This window comes from Neoarius graeffei, chromosome 4 (genome assembly GCF_027579695.1).
Source record: "Neoarius graeffei isolate fNeoGra1 chromosome 4, fNeoGra1.pri, whole genome shotgun sequence".
NCBI classification, from domain to species: domain Eukaryota; kingdom Metazoa; phylum Chordata; class Actinopteri; order Siluriformes; family Ariidae; genus Neoarius; species Neoarius graeffei.
In genome coordinates this window covers 12,639,528-12,653,555 of record NC_083572.1, presented here as the reverse complement: position 1 = coordinate 12,653,555, position 14,028 = coordinate 12,639,528, and the positions used below count along the sequence as shown (strand labels likewise).

Here is a 14,028-nt window from a genome sequence, read left to right as displayed (position 1 = left end):
TGTTTTGGTATGACGTTAGAACCTGGCCGAACTCAGTTTGGCGGTCATTCAGCTCACTTTATTCAACGAGAGTAGGTCTGTGTGGTGACTCAATAAATAAAACAGTAAATTTTTATTTTCATTCACTATTTCCAGTTTTTCCACTATTTCCATCATTTATCATATTCAGTCTTGTAGGTTGGTTATTGTGGCCTCAGGTTTTGGTAGCTTGCTACGGTATGCTGACTGATTAGCTTACCTGAGCTATCTATCGTGTATCTGTCGCTAGTTTGCAGTGTACAGGGTATTTCGCACACTATTTATAACCATCACATTAAAAGTTATATATGTTGTTTTGATGCCTGTTTGTTTCCCAGATATATACGTGTGTGTCTTAATGGGTGAATAAAAGGCATCGAGTTAAATATTATTGTAGAAAGGGGCTTTATGAAGTTCAGTCCATTTACTTGCATTGGTTTACGGGGAAGATTTGCCACATCCAATATGGCGGACACTCTGACGTATCCCAGCAATGGGCCACCAGCTTAATGCGGCGTCTATGTTTATATGTCTATGTACGTTAGAAGGGGGATTATTAGCAGTGTCATACATTTAACCCTTTGTGTGCCATATAATCATTGCTCAGGTTAGGACATCGGTTTTATTGATCGTGATTACACAGTAGCGGCTGAATATTGGTAGGGACACGTCCCTAGCGTCCCTACCCAAAATTACGCCCTAGATATTATATATTGATATAATAATCTAAGAATATTTATTCACACTATGTTAAAATGGTTTAGTTCTTACTTTGGTAGTCTGGCTGAGTCCAAATTTTTACATACACCAAGGCTGACGACAATCAAACTCAATTTTCCACAATTCATTTCATTTTAACATACACTCACTGGACACTTTATTAGGAACACTATACAACATTCCTTTGAGATTCTGATCTGTGTTGACATGATTGCATCATGCGTATCATGCAATTCCTGCAGACATTTCAGTTGCAATTTTAAGCTTCAAATCTCCTGTTCTCCCACATCCCAAAGGCATTTTATTGGCTTGTTAGGACTTGGGACTGTCTTGGCCTCTAGAGGCCGCTGTTATTTCTTTGTCTTGTTATGTTTGTTTTGACATCTAGAGGCCGCTATTATTTCTTTGTCTTGTTATGTTTGTTTTGACTGCTAGAGGCCGCTATTGTTTCTGTGTTTTGTGTTTGTTTTGACAGCCTTTGTTTTCATGTGCCTTTTGCCCCACCTGTTCTTTATTTTCTGCCCCGCCTAGTTTCTTAATTACCATGGGTATATATACTTCCTTAGTTCGGTCTCTAGTCACTGAGTCTTTGTGCTGTTCATGGCTAGTAACCTCTGTTCCATGTACCTTGCCTATGTCTTTGTGTTTTTTGGTATTTTGCTTTCTTGTGGACTTTTTGGACTTTGTATTTGCCATTTTTGGATCTTCTGAGCGTTTGGATGTTTGCCTCTTCTTTTCTGGTTTTTGGATTTTTTGACTTTGAACTTTTGGATGTTTTATTTTCCCTTGTATCTTCTGAGCGTTTGGATTTTACTTTTGTTATTTTTTGCTTTGGATTTTTGAACTTCTGAGTGTTGACAATAAACTGTTTTGTACTCTACTTTCGCCTCACTCCTCTGCACTTGAGTCATTCCCCTGGTGGCCTAGTGGGGGTTTGCTGGATTACTACACCAGCCACCTGGGTTAGATTCCTGGCAAAACCCTAACATGGCTTCAGATCTGTTGACTGGGAAGAACACTGAGCTCACTGTCATGTTTATCAAACCAGTTTGAGACGACTTTTGCTTTGTGACATGGTGCATTATGCTAGAAGTTGCCACTAGAAGATGGGATGAAGGGCTGCACATCGTCAGCAACAAGACTTAAATTGGTTGTGACATTCAAGCGATGATTCTTTGGTATTAATGAGCCCAAAGTGTGCAAAAAAAAAAAAAACATTCCCCACACCATTACACCACCCCCACCAGCCTGGACTGGTGACACAAGGCAGGTTGGGTCCATGGATTCATCCTGTTGATGCCAAATTCTGATTCTACCATCTGTGAGCCTCTGCCAAAATCAAGATTCATTAGACAAGGCTACATTTTTCCAGTCTTCAGCTGTCCGGTTTTGATGAGCCTGTGCTCACTGCATCCTCAGCTTTCTGTTCTTGGCTGACAGAAGTGGAACCTGACATAGTCTTCTGCTGTTGTTGCTCATTCACTTCAATGTTTGATGTACTGTGCATTCTGAGATGCTCACCACAATTGTACAGAGTGGTTATCTGAGTTACTGTAGCCTTTCTGTCAGCTCAAATTAGTCTGACCAATCTCTATTGACTTCTCCATCAACAAGGCGTTTCTGTCCACAGAACTACTGCTCACTGGATATTTTTACTTTTTGCACCATTCTGAGTAAACCCTAGAGACTTGTGTGTGAAAATCCCAGGAGGTCAGTGGTTATAGAAATACTCAAACCAGTCTGTCTGGCAACAACAATTATGCCATGGTCAAAATCACTAGGATCACATTTTTTTCTCCAATCTGATAGAACATTACCTAATGCTGCTAGTCCAAATGTGCATGATGTTATGCCTTAAGGCCTCTGCATGCTCTTGTGACAAGGCTTTCGCAGATAGCTTTTCGCAGACAGTTGTAATTTATCGTTGAGCAGGGAGTAATAGGTGTGCGCGATGTTATTCACTGCCACAACGCAAGGGGGCGCGAAGTCGCGAAATCGCTAGGAGTAGTTGGTGGGTGTGGTTAGTGGAGTGTTTATCCTCCGGTTACTTATAATGACTAGAACTGGAGTCGTGTAGATGTACGTACTTCCTCACTTCCTCGATCAACCACTCTTCGTGCTGCTCCATCTTCGCTCGTGTTTTTAAAAATGGCGGTCATGAAAACAAAACAAACCGGGAAAGTAGGGAAGTGGAAGTGCGTGTACAGCAGATGTAGAGTGGACCAATCGGAGCCCTCTTGTCTGCGACGCTGTCTGCGGTGGTCACAATTTTTGGGAGGTGCGCGCAGAGCGTCTGTGAAAGGGGGGCTTCGCAGACTCCATCTGCGACGCCATCTGCGAGGACTGGGTTGTCATCATAAATTGGCCTTTACACTGCTGCAACATGATTGGCTGATTAGATTGCTACATGAATAAATAGGTGTACAGGTCTTCCTAATTGAGGCAGACATGGCCTAAAAGCTAGAGAAGCAGCCTTAGGCCCAAAGGGTCACTGGTTCGATTCCCTGGCTGAAGTGCCCTTGAGCAAGGGACCTAACCCCCAACTGCTCCCTTGGTGTTGTAGCATAGCTGCCTACTGCTCTGGGTATGTACGGTATGTGTGCTCATTGCTCACTTGTGTGTGTGAGCATGTGTTCACTGCTTCAGATGGGTTAAATTCAGAGGAGGAATTTCACTGTGCTTGAGTGTACATGTGGCAAAATAATATTAATAATAAGTGATAATAATTAAGTCAATTCAGGCATCTAATCTGTTACCACAGGATGCAACTTCAAGATAATAGCTTGGAGACAGATTAGATTTTCAGTAGGTCAAAAGTTTACAAACACTTTGTTGATGCTTGGTGGTATTGGCTTTTAATTGCTTGAACCTGAATCAAATATTTGATGGACAAGTCTGGTGGAATTTTTGCCCATTCCTCCAGATAAACCGAACCCTTGGTTCTCCGTACATAGTCCTGATCCTGAGCTAAATCTAGATGCAGCCATCTTTTCAATTCAACCAGTGGAAAATAATAACAACTCAGGAAAATGGCTGTCAAACTTTAAGAGCTGATTTGCATATATTCAGTAATGTTTTCAATCTGCTTCACCAGAGTATAAATTTAAAAAAAACAGTTCTTACCAATAAATATAAAAACCCAGATATTATTGCTGAGTATGAGCTGTTAGTGTGGAGTATGAAGCTTTATTGAGGACCGGTGACTCACTCACCTCCTATGCTTCTCCACCACACTAACAAAATGTCCAGCTCCTGAAGAAAAGAAAGATGTTGCTTAGTAACACTTATAGAATCAAAACAAGTACAACACTTGATCAGATTTTAATTCTTCCTCCAACAAATATGGTACGAAACAAAACTGAAAAGTACGAATATTTTATCTCATCTCATCTCATTATCTCTAGCCGCTTTATCCTGTTCTACAGGGTCGCAGGCAAGCTGGAGCCTATCCCAGCTGACTACGGGCGAAAGGCGGGGTACACCCTGGACAAGTCGCCAGGTCATCACAGGGCTGACACATAGACACAGACAACCATTCACATTCACACCTACGGTCAATTTAGAGTCACCAGTTAACCTAACCTGCATGTCTTTGGACTGTGGGGGAAACCAGAGCACCTGGAGGAAACCCACGCGGACACGGGGAGGACATGCAAACTCCGCACAGAAAGGCCCTCGCCGGCCACGGGGCTCGAACCCGGACCTTCTTGCTGTGAGGCGACAGCGCTAACCACTACACTACCGTGCCGCCCATTATTATTATTATTATTATTTTTAAAATTGAGTCTCTGTTACTGATCTAAAAAAAAGTACATGAATACAGAATGGGGCGGCATGATGGTGTAGTGGTTAGCGCTGTCGCCTCACAGCAAGAAGGTCCTGGGTTCGAGCCCCGTGGCTGGCGAGGGCCTTTCTGTGTGGAGTTTGCATGTTCTCCCCGTGTCCGCGTGGGTTTCCTCTGGGTCCTCCGGTTTCCCCCACAGTCCAAAGACATGCAGGTTAGGTTAACTGGTGACTCTAAATTGACCGTAGGTGTGAATGTGAGTGTGAATGGTTGTCTGTGTCTATGTGTCAGCCCTGTGATGACCTGGCGACTTGTCCAGGGTGTACACTGCCTTTCGCCCGTAGTCAGCTGGGATAGGCTCCAGCTTGCCTGCGACCCTGTAGAACAGGATAAAGCAGCTAGAGATAATGAGATGAGATGAGAATACAGAATGTTCAAAGTCGATTCAAGCTCAAAACATATCTCATCCCTTCAGGCTTGTAGTACTTGAGTCCGACTTGTGCCCTAATTTTAAGGACTCGTGACTTGACTTGGACTTGAGCACTGATGACTTGGACTTGGACTCGTGCATTAACTGCATTCGGACTCGTAAACTGGAGACGAGGACTCTGAATTTTTCATTATTTTTTGTAACTGCCATAATAATTTGGCGAAAGATATTTATATCTACATTAATTTGTATACTAATTTCGTGCAAGAGAATGCACATTCACCTGTTCATACGTCATGTTCAGGAACAAACTAACGTTAATGGCGCTAAAATGCCTGGAGAGAAGCCCCTAGGATTGTCCACTTTGTTTCTACAGACTTCTCGTGTAGTGGGAAAAAATGCACTGCTGTGTGTTCCATATGTAGAAGAACTATCGAGGAGACGACGGGGACAACCTCGAACTTCAGTCGTCATTTGGTAAGATTCCACCCAGAGAAGGAAGTGACACGCTATGTTCATTGCTCTGTTGATAGCGGGGCTTGCTTGCTGACTGATGAACTCGCTAGTGTTAACCCTCTTATGTTATTTACCCTGTTGATAGTGGGCGGGGCTTGCTGAGCAATGAACAAGCTTTTTATCTGTAGCCTATTAACTAAAATGGGGCAGTCAAGCAGTAACATTAGTCCAACACAGTAGCAGAGACGCTTTCACATAAAGGCAGCAACAGCCACCATCAAATGGTGCAGTTGGAGTCTTGTTCTCGGACTCGACCTGGATCAATAGTGGACTTGACTCAAAAATTTTCTTTAATGACTTGGACTCGGACTTGAAAACTGGAGACTTGAGACTGGATTCGGACTTGAAGTTTAGTGACTCGACTCCAACACTGCATCCATTCACATCCCATGTTGCTAGTTGAAAGTTGTAACATCAAGCACCAGTGTGAAACAAAATCACTTTGATTTCATGTCTTACGTATCGCCATAAATTACTCACTAAAAACTAACTATTGTTTCCATTCAGCCCTTTTAGCTGCTGATCTGGATCTTTCATAGGAATATTATGTAGCTGGTCCTTGAAATACCAAATGCATCTTTAGATCATCTTTTTCTTGAGTCTGATATCAAGTCTATATAATGATCTATTTTACCTTTGTATTGCTGTCTCTGTCCACACCAGACCATTCATTCAATGAGCAGAAAGTAGCACGATGGCCTTTTCTTGCTCGGCTTAAACGTCTCACTCCATCTTCATCCTGTGGGTTTCATGCAAATCTCATTCCATACAGAATTCTATCCTTAGTATGTAAATATTTTCACTGCTGCTTTGAAGGTAGAAGAAACATGCAAATCAAGTAGCTTTGCATGCCTTTAAAAAAAAATCTGGAATTCATGTTCATTACCAGAACATCATCGATGCTTTCGTACAAATGTTCAGCAGGTGAGTAAGAGAGGGACTGGCAGAGCAAGGTTTTTTTTGGTTGTGTCACTAAAGGGCGAAGTGGAACAACAGGAGGAGGGGCATTTCCTGGTGTGGTATGATTCTACAAATGGGTAAGAACAGACAAAATATAATAGTATAAATATTTTTTGCAGTGTTAACGGTATATTTACACTGCTCAGTTTAAAACCGAACCTTGAATAAAAACCTGCCTAAGACTTTTGCACAGTACTATCTATCTATCTATCTATCTATCTATCTATCTATCTATCTATCTATCTATCTATCTATCTATCTATCTATCTATCTATCTATCTATAAAATGTATTGCAAGTCGGATTTTGATTTACAGAAATCTGGAGTGTGCACAGGTATTCACCCCCTTTTATATGAAACCCCTAAATAAGAGCTGGTCCAACCAATTCACTTCGTAAGTCACATAATTAGTTGATTAAGATCCACCTGTGTGCACTCAAAGTGTCACATGATCTGTCACATGATGTCTGTATAAATCAACCTGTTCTGGAAGGACCCTGACTCTGCAACACTACTAAGCAAGCAACACAAAAACCAAGGAGAGAAACCCAGCTAGACTGCTGTTCATTGACTACAGCTCAGCGTTTAACACCATAATCCCCTCCAGGCTGGTCCAAAAACTGTGTGATCTCAGCCTGCACCCCTCATTGTGCCGGTGGATCCCCAGCTTCCTTACAGGCAGACCACAGGTGGTATGTGTAGGCCGCCACACTTCATCTCCCCTCACCCTCAACACTGGTTCCCCCAGGGATGCATTCTGAGCCCTTTGCTGTACTCCCTGTACACTCATGACTGTATGGCCACTTCAGACTCCAACACCATCATTAAGTTTGCTGATGATACAGTTGTAGTGGGCCTCATCTCCAATAACGATGAGTTTGCCTACCGGACCGAGATTAAATATCTCGTGGACTGGAGTGAGGAGAACAACCTCACACTCAACACCAGTAAAATGAAGGAGCTGATAGTGGACTTCAGTAGGAAGCAGCAGAGCGGCCTCCAACCCATCTGCATCAACGGGGCCCAGGTAGATAGAGTGGACAATTTCAAATACCTGGGTGTCCACATCTCACAGGACCTCTCTTGGTCCTGTCATACCAACAGTCTGGTTAAGAAAGGCCGCCAGCGCCTCTACTTCTTAAGGAGACTGAAGGACTTCAAACTCCCACTCAAGGTACAAAGGAACTTTTACTCCTGCACTATTGAGAGTGTCCTGAGTGAGAGCATCACTAACTGGATGGGAAGCACCACCAGGAGAGATCAGCTGGCTCTCAGGAGGGTGGTTCGCTCTGCTGAGAGAATCATCAGGACCACCCTCCCTAACCTACAAGACATTTATTCCAACCGCTGCAGGGACAGAGCCAGGAAGATCGCCAGCGACCCCAGCCACCCAAATAATAGACTGTTCTCCCTGCTGCCTTCAGGGAGATGCTACTGACAGCTGAAGGCCAACACTGAGAGAATGAGGAGGAGCTTCTTCCCTCAGGCCATCAGACTGTTGAACTGTTCACATTGATAACAAGGTACACTACTATGCACTACTGCACTTTGGACTCTAAGGACTCGTAACCTCACAATCATCACATATCTGCCACGCTTCCACTCATTATTATAGTTTTTTTTGTTTTCTTTTGTTTTTCTTTTCTTCCTCCCTTCCCCTTTATTGCTATAGTTTTTAATTTATCTTATCTATATACTTTTACACTCGCAATGACCTAAGGTACATAAGAATTTCACTGAAATTACTTGTAATTATATGTGACCAATAAAACTTGAACTTGAAGGAGCACTCCAAACAGGTCAGAGACAAAGTTGTGGAGAAGTATAGATCAAGGTTGGGTTATAAAAAATATCCCAAATTTTGAATATCCCACTGAGCACCATTAAATCCATTATAACAAAATGGAAAGAATATGGCACCACTACAAACCTGACAAGAGAAGGCCGTCCACCAAAACTCACAGACCAGGCAAGGAGGGCATTAATCAGAGATGCCTTAAAGACACCAAAGATAACACTGAAGGACCTACAAAGATCCACAGCGGAGATGGGAGTATCTGTCCATAGGACCACTTTAAGCCGTACACTCCACAGAGTGGGGCTTTATGGAAAAGTGGCCAGAAAAAAAGCCATTGCTGAAGAAAACACATTTGGAGTTTGCCCAACAGCATGTGGCAGACTCCCCAAATATATGGAGAAAGATTCTCTGGTCAGATGAGACTAAAACTGATCTTTTTGGCCATTGTGGGAAACGCCATGTGTGGCATAAACCCAACACCCTGAGAACACCATTCCTGCAGTGAAGCATGTTAGTGGCAGCATCATGCTGTGGGGAAATTTTTCATCTGCAGGAATAGGAAAGCTTGTCAGGACTGAAGGAAAGATGGATGGCACTAAATACAGGGCAATTCTGGAGGAAAACCTGTTTGAGTCAGCCAGAGGTTTGAGACTGGGATGAAGGCTCACGTTCCAGCAGGACAATGACCCTAAACATACTGCTAAAGCTACACTGGAGTGGTTTAAAGGGAAACATTTAAATGTCTTGGAATGGTCTAATCAAAGCATTCCATTCCAGATTTCTGTTTTTTTTTCATCTTAATTATTGCTTGTGTCACAATAAAACAGCAATTTTCACCTTCAAAATGGTAGGCATGCTGTGTAAATTAAATGGTGCTAACCCTCCAAAAATCCATTTTAATTCCAGCTTGTAATGCGACAAAACCTGACAAACACCAAGGGGAATGAATACTTTTGCAAGATCCTGTATGTACCTAGATGCCATTCCTCATAGGAATCAAGCAGTTGGACATTACATAACACAATAAGCCATCATCTAATTATCAACCACCATTCCAGCTTACTGTGACACGTCTCTCACTGGGAAGAACATCAACATATATTCGACTGTCCACTGTTGTCTCATCATTCACGTCATGGAAAGAGGTTTCTGGAAATCTGATGTCTGACATCTCAACATATCCATTTAAATCCTACAAAAAAGGTCAAAAGATTAAAATGTAAAATATGGCAGAAAGAATGCACATGAGAGTGCTGTTAGTGAAAGACCCACCTGTGTCTCTGTAGTCTGAGAGAGGGAAAGTCTCTTCAGTACTGGAGGTGGTGGCCTGGCAGGAGCTACACCCTACTGACAAAAGTGCATTCAAGTTATAAAAACTTTGTCCAAAATTGAAACTTGTTCTGCACTGTGAAACTCAGTACCTTAGCAGGAGGCTTGTCAGACAACACCTCGATAGATGGAGCAGTGTTTTGGCTCTTCGGTGATAGATTACATGTTTCAGCTTGTACTTCTTCTGTGTGAGTGAGCCGTCGTAAAGTTTGCAACTTTGAGGGGTCAGGAGGTGGTGGACGGGTTGGATTTTTTGGCTTGGGACTTGCTTCCTGAAAATACACATTTAAGCAGATTATTACTATATATAGTATTATATACAGTACCAGTCAAAAGTTTGGACTCCCTTACTCATTGTTTGTTTGTTTGTTTGTTTGTTTGTTTGTTTGTTTGTTTTTTGTATTTTGAATATTTTCTAGATTGTAGAACAATACTGAAGACATCAAAACTATGAAATAACATATGGAACATATATGGAGTTATGTGTAAACAAAAAAGTGTTAAAATATATTTCATATTTTAGATTCTTCAAAGTATCCAGTGTTTACCTTAATAATGCTTTGCACATGATTGGCATTATCTTAACCCGCTTCATGAGGTAGTCACCTGGAATGCTTTTCAATTAACATGTAGGTGTAATAGGCTTATTAAATCAGTCTCATGTAAAAAGGGATCAGTCTCATAAATTCATTAATCATTAATTCAAGTGTCTAATAGTTTATAGCTAAACTATTAAAATCAATGGAATAACTTAGTGGAGATGTTGCTATAGTTTAGTGAGTATTGTAGCTCTAATGTAATACATTTACTCTAGATCTATAACATTCATATAACAACCAAATAGGCAAAGGCAATTAGAATACTTGTTTGGCAGAGGTTGGCACTCAGTGAATGTTGTAGCAATAGACAGGACACAGTTTATTCCAAAGATACCATTAATTGAAATAGCTGACATGAATTAGCAAGCTAATACTGATCAGATATAGCAACAATAGCAGCCAAGGAATAATTCAATATAAATGGTGATACAATGTATACAAATAAGAATCAGTAGTATATATAATGATAACTATGGCACTAATGGTGATCAGAAGTAATAAGCTATATGCAAGTGTTACAGTGTAGGGGCAAGTGGATGTTAAAATGTGAAGGGGGAGTCACGTGTTTATGTGTGTCTGTGTGTGTATGAGTATGTGTGTGAAAGTGTGTTTGTGTGAGTATGTGAATGGAATGTGCGAGCCTTGTGCTAGGCCTCGCCTAAAAAGGGATGGGCAACAAGGAGAGCGCACGAGAGAGAGAGAGAGAGAGAGAGAGAGAGAGAGAGAGAAAGGATCTGTAGTTTAAAAACTAGTCTCGGCTAGGCCTTAAACCCAACTTCTACTCAACCCTTAGCTACTCCTGAAATCCCAATGTTGAGGGGTGTAGTGCAACGGAGGGAGTTAAAAAGAGAGAGAGAGAGAGAGAGAGAGAGAGCATGCATGATCTAACTAAATACAGATAGTAAACTGTGGCAGCGGGGGCGTGGTCAAGCGTTGGTCTGTGAATGAAGGGCGGAGTCAGGAAAGGTAAGTGGCAGAATCACTGCACCTGACTTAAATTAACCTGTGTTTGTGTGTCTTCCCCAGTGACCGCGCCCTATAAAAGGAGAGAGAGCTGAGAAAGGGAGCTCTCCCCAACCTGGACACTTGTGTGTGTGTGTGTGTGTGTGTGTGTGTGTGTGTGTGTGTGTGTGGGCGAGTAAAGTAAGCTGCTGAAAAGCACAAATAAAAGTTTTTGTAACACCCAGTTCTGGCCTGCCGTGCTTCTGTGCTCCACCTGCCTTCAACGATTCTTACAATGGTACCGAAACCCGGGACAGAGTACAGAAGAGAACAGCCTCATGGAGTCCTCCCCCTTCAAGGACCTGGTCAATGCCCTCGCCACGGCCCAACAGAGCCAGCACCAGGCGCTGGTCGCCCTCCAGAAGGAGCAGGAACAACGGTTTGAAACCCTGGTGCTGGCGCAGTAGGAAGATCGCCAGGCATTCCGGCACCTGTTCGCATCAGTGGGGTCCACCATCACCACCACTGCAGACCCTCCCCACCTCACCCTAACAAAGATGGGTCCGCAGGATGACCCCGAAGCCTTCCTCACTCTTTTTGAGCAGGCAGCGGAGGTGTGGGGTTGGTCGGTGGAACAGCATGTGGTGCGCCTCCTCCCCCTGCTAATGGTGAGGTGCAGCTGGCGGCGCTACAGCTCCCTGCTGACAGCCGGCTGGTCTATGCTGACCTCCGCAGGGCTGTCCTCCAACACGTGGGGCGCACCCCAGAGCAGCAACGGCAGCGCTTCTGCGCGCTGCACCTGGAGGACATCAGCTGGCCATTCACATTTGGCCAGCAACTCTGGGATGCCTGCTGGCGGTGGCTGAGGGCCGACAATCGTGACACCAAGGGAATCATCGACCTGGTGGCGCTGGAGCAATTCATCGCCCAACTTCCGGAAGGAACAACGGAGTGGGTCCAGTGCCATCGCCCGGCATCGCTGGATCAGGCCATCGTGCTGGCGGAGGACCATATGGCGGCTGTTCTAATGGCAGGACAGCGTGTCTCCTCTTCTCCCCTCTTTTCTCTCTCTCTCCCCTTCTGTTCCTCGTCCTCGCCCCATTCCCCCACCGCAGAGGCGGGGGCTGGCTCCACCCCAGCCGGCCCGCTGCACCCGTGATGCCCTACCGTTTCCTACTTCCGTGTCTGTGTCTTCCCCCCTCAGGTGAGTCAGCTCCAAAACACTGGTGCAGAGAGAGAGCCTGGGCCGGTATGCTGGTGCTGCAGGGAGCCAGGGCACCTCCAGCATCAGTGCTCGGCAATGGAGGTGGGTGCGGTGGTCCAGATCCCTGACGTGCCAGGGATCACCCTCGATTGGCCCACAGCATATCGCATACTGGTGAGTATCCAAGGGGATACTTATCAGGCTTTGGTGGTCTCCGGCTGTAATCAGACCTCAATCCACCAAAGCCTGGTGCAAGACAAGGCATTGGGGAGAGCACAATTGGTAAAGGTGTTGTGTGTGCACGGGGATGTTCACAACTACCCTTTAGTGTCGGTCCACATTCTATTTCAAGGGGAGAAATCTAGAGTAAAGGCAGCGGTTAATCCTCGCCTTACCCACTTGATAATTTGGGGGACTGATTGGCCGGGATTTAGGGAATTAATGGCACATTTAGTGAAGAGTGGGGCCTGCCATAATTTAGCGGGGGGAGGTCCCGGTGTGGCATTGGTGGGAGCAGCTGTCACAGAGCTGTCTACGTCATCACTGCGTCAGAGTGAGGAGCAGCAGGCTCCTCCTCCCTCTCTCGGGGAATCCCTCGCAGATTTCCCGTTGGAGCAGTCGTGAGACGAAACTCTGCGGCATGCGTTTGACCAAGTGAGAGTAATCGATGGTCAAACACTCCAGCCAAACGCCACCCCGTCCTTCCCCTATTTTTCCATTATTAAGGATAGGCTATAGCGAGTGACGCAGGACACTCAGACTAAGGAACCGATAACACAGCTTTTAATCCCAAAGAGCCGCTCGGAATTTATATTCCCGGTGGTTCACTTTAATCCCATGGCCAGACACTTGGGGCAGGATAAGACACTAGCCCGAATAATGGCCCGGTTCTATTGGCCAGGGATTCGTGGTGATGTCCGTAGATGGTGTACAGTGTGGTGCGAATGCCAGTTAGTAAATCCCGCGGCTATTCCAAAAGCGCCTTTGCGCCCTCTGCCATTAATCGAGACCCCGTTCGAAAGAATTGGGGTGGATCTCGTCGGGCCATTAGATCAGTCAACACGAGGATATCACTTTATTTTAGTTCTGGTGGACTATGCAACGCGATATCCGGAAGCAGTGCCTCTTTGCAATATCTCAGCACGTAGTATTGCAGAAACGCTCTTCCACGTCATCTCCCGAGTCAGAATCCCCAAAGAGATTCTGACTGATCAAGGCACTACATTTATGTCACACACACTGCGCGAACTGTATGGGTTACTGGGAATTAAGCGTATCCCCACCAGCGTTTCTCACCCACAAACGGATGGCTTAGTCGAATGGTTCAACCGCACCCTCAAGAACATAATTCAGAAAATTGTAAGCTAGGACGCACGCAACTGGGATAAATGGCTCGAGCCCCTGTTATCCCCAGTGTGAGAGGTCCCACAAGCCTCCACAGGGTTCTCCCCATTTTAATTATTATACGGGCATAAGCCACGTGGCATTCTAGATGTGCTGTGTGAAAATTGGGAGGAGGGACCTTCAACAAGTAAAAGTGAAATTCAATACATTATCGACCTTTGCGCCAAACTCGACACACTCACGCACCTAACCCAGGAGAATTTGCGGCAGGCCCAAGAACGTCAAGTCCGTCTGTATGACAGGGGCACGTGCCTTAGGGAATTCACACCGGGAGATAAAGTACTCGTGTTGTTGCCCACATCAAGCTCAAAATTGATTGCCAGG

At 44.5% G+C, this 14,028-nt stretch overlaps 1 protein-coding gene across 1 annotated transcript in view; it reads right to left on the bottom strand.

Annotated features, from left to right (window-relative positions):
• LOC132884850 (uncharacterized) overlaps positions 1 to 14,028 on the bottom strand; it is a 32,088-nt gene that overhangs the window by 5,593 nt on the left and 12,467 nt on the right. Inside the window, exons 5-10 of the mRNA XM_060918846.1 lie at positions 9,648 to 9,827; positions 9,499 to 9,570; positions 9,290 to 9,418; positions 6,355 to 6,495; positions 6,103 to 6,207; positions 3,951 to 3,990 (exon numbers count right to left, since the gene is read on the bottom strand). Coding sequence (XP_060774829.1) covers positions 3,951 to 3,990; positions 6,103 to 6,207; positions 6,355 to 6,495; positions 9,290 to 9,418; positions 9,499 to 9,570; positions 9,648 to 9,827 — 667 coding nt within the window. The remainder of the gene's footprint in view (positions 1 to 3,950; positions 3,991 to 6,102; positions 6,208 to 6,354; positions 6,496 to 9,289; positions 9,419 to 9,498; positions 9,571 to 9,647; positions 9,828 to 14,028) is intronic.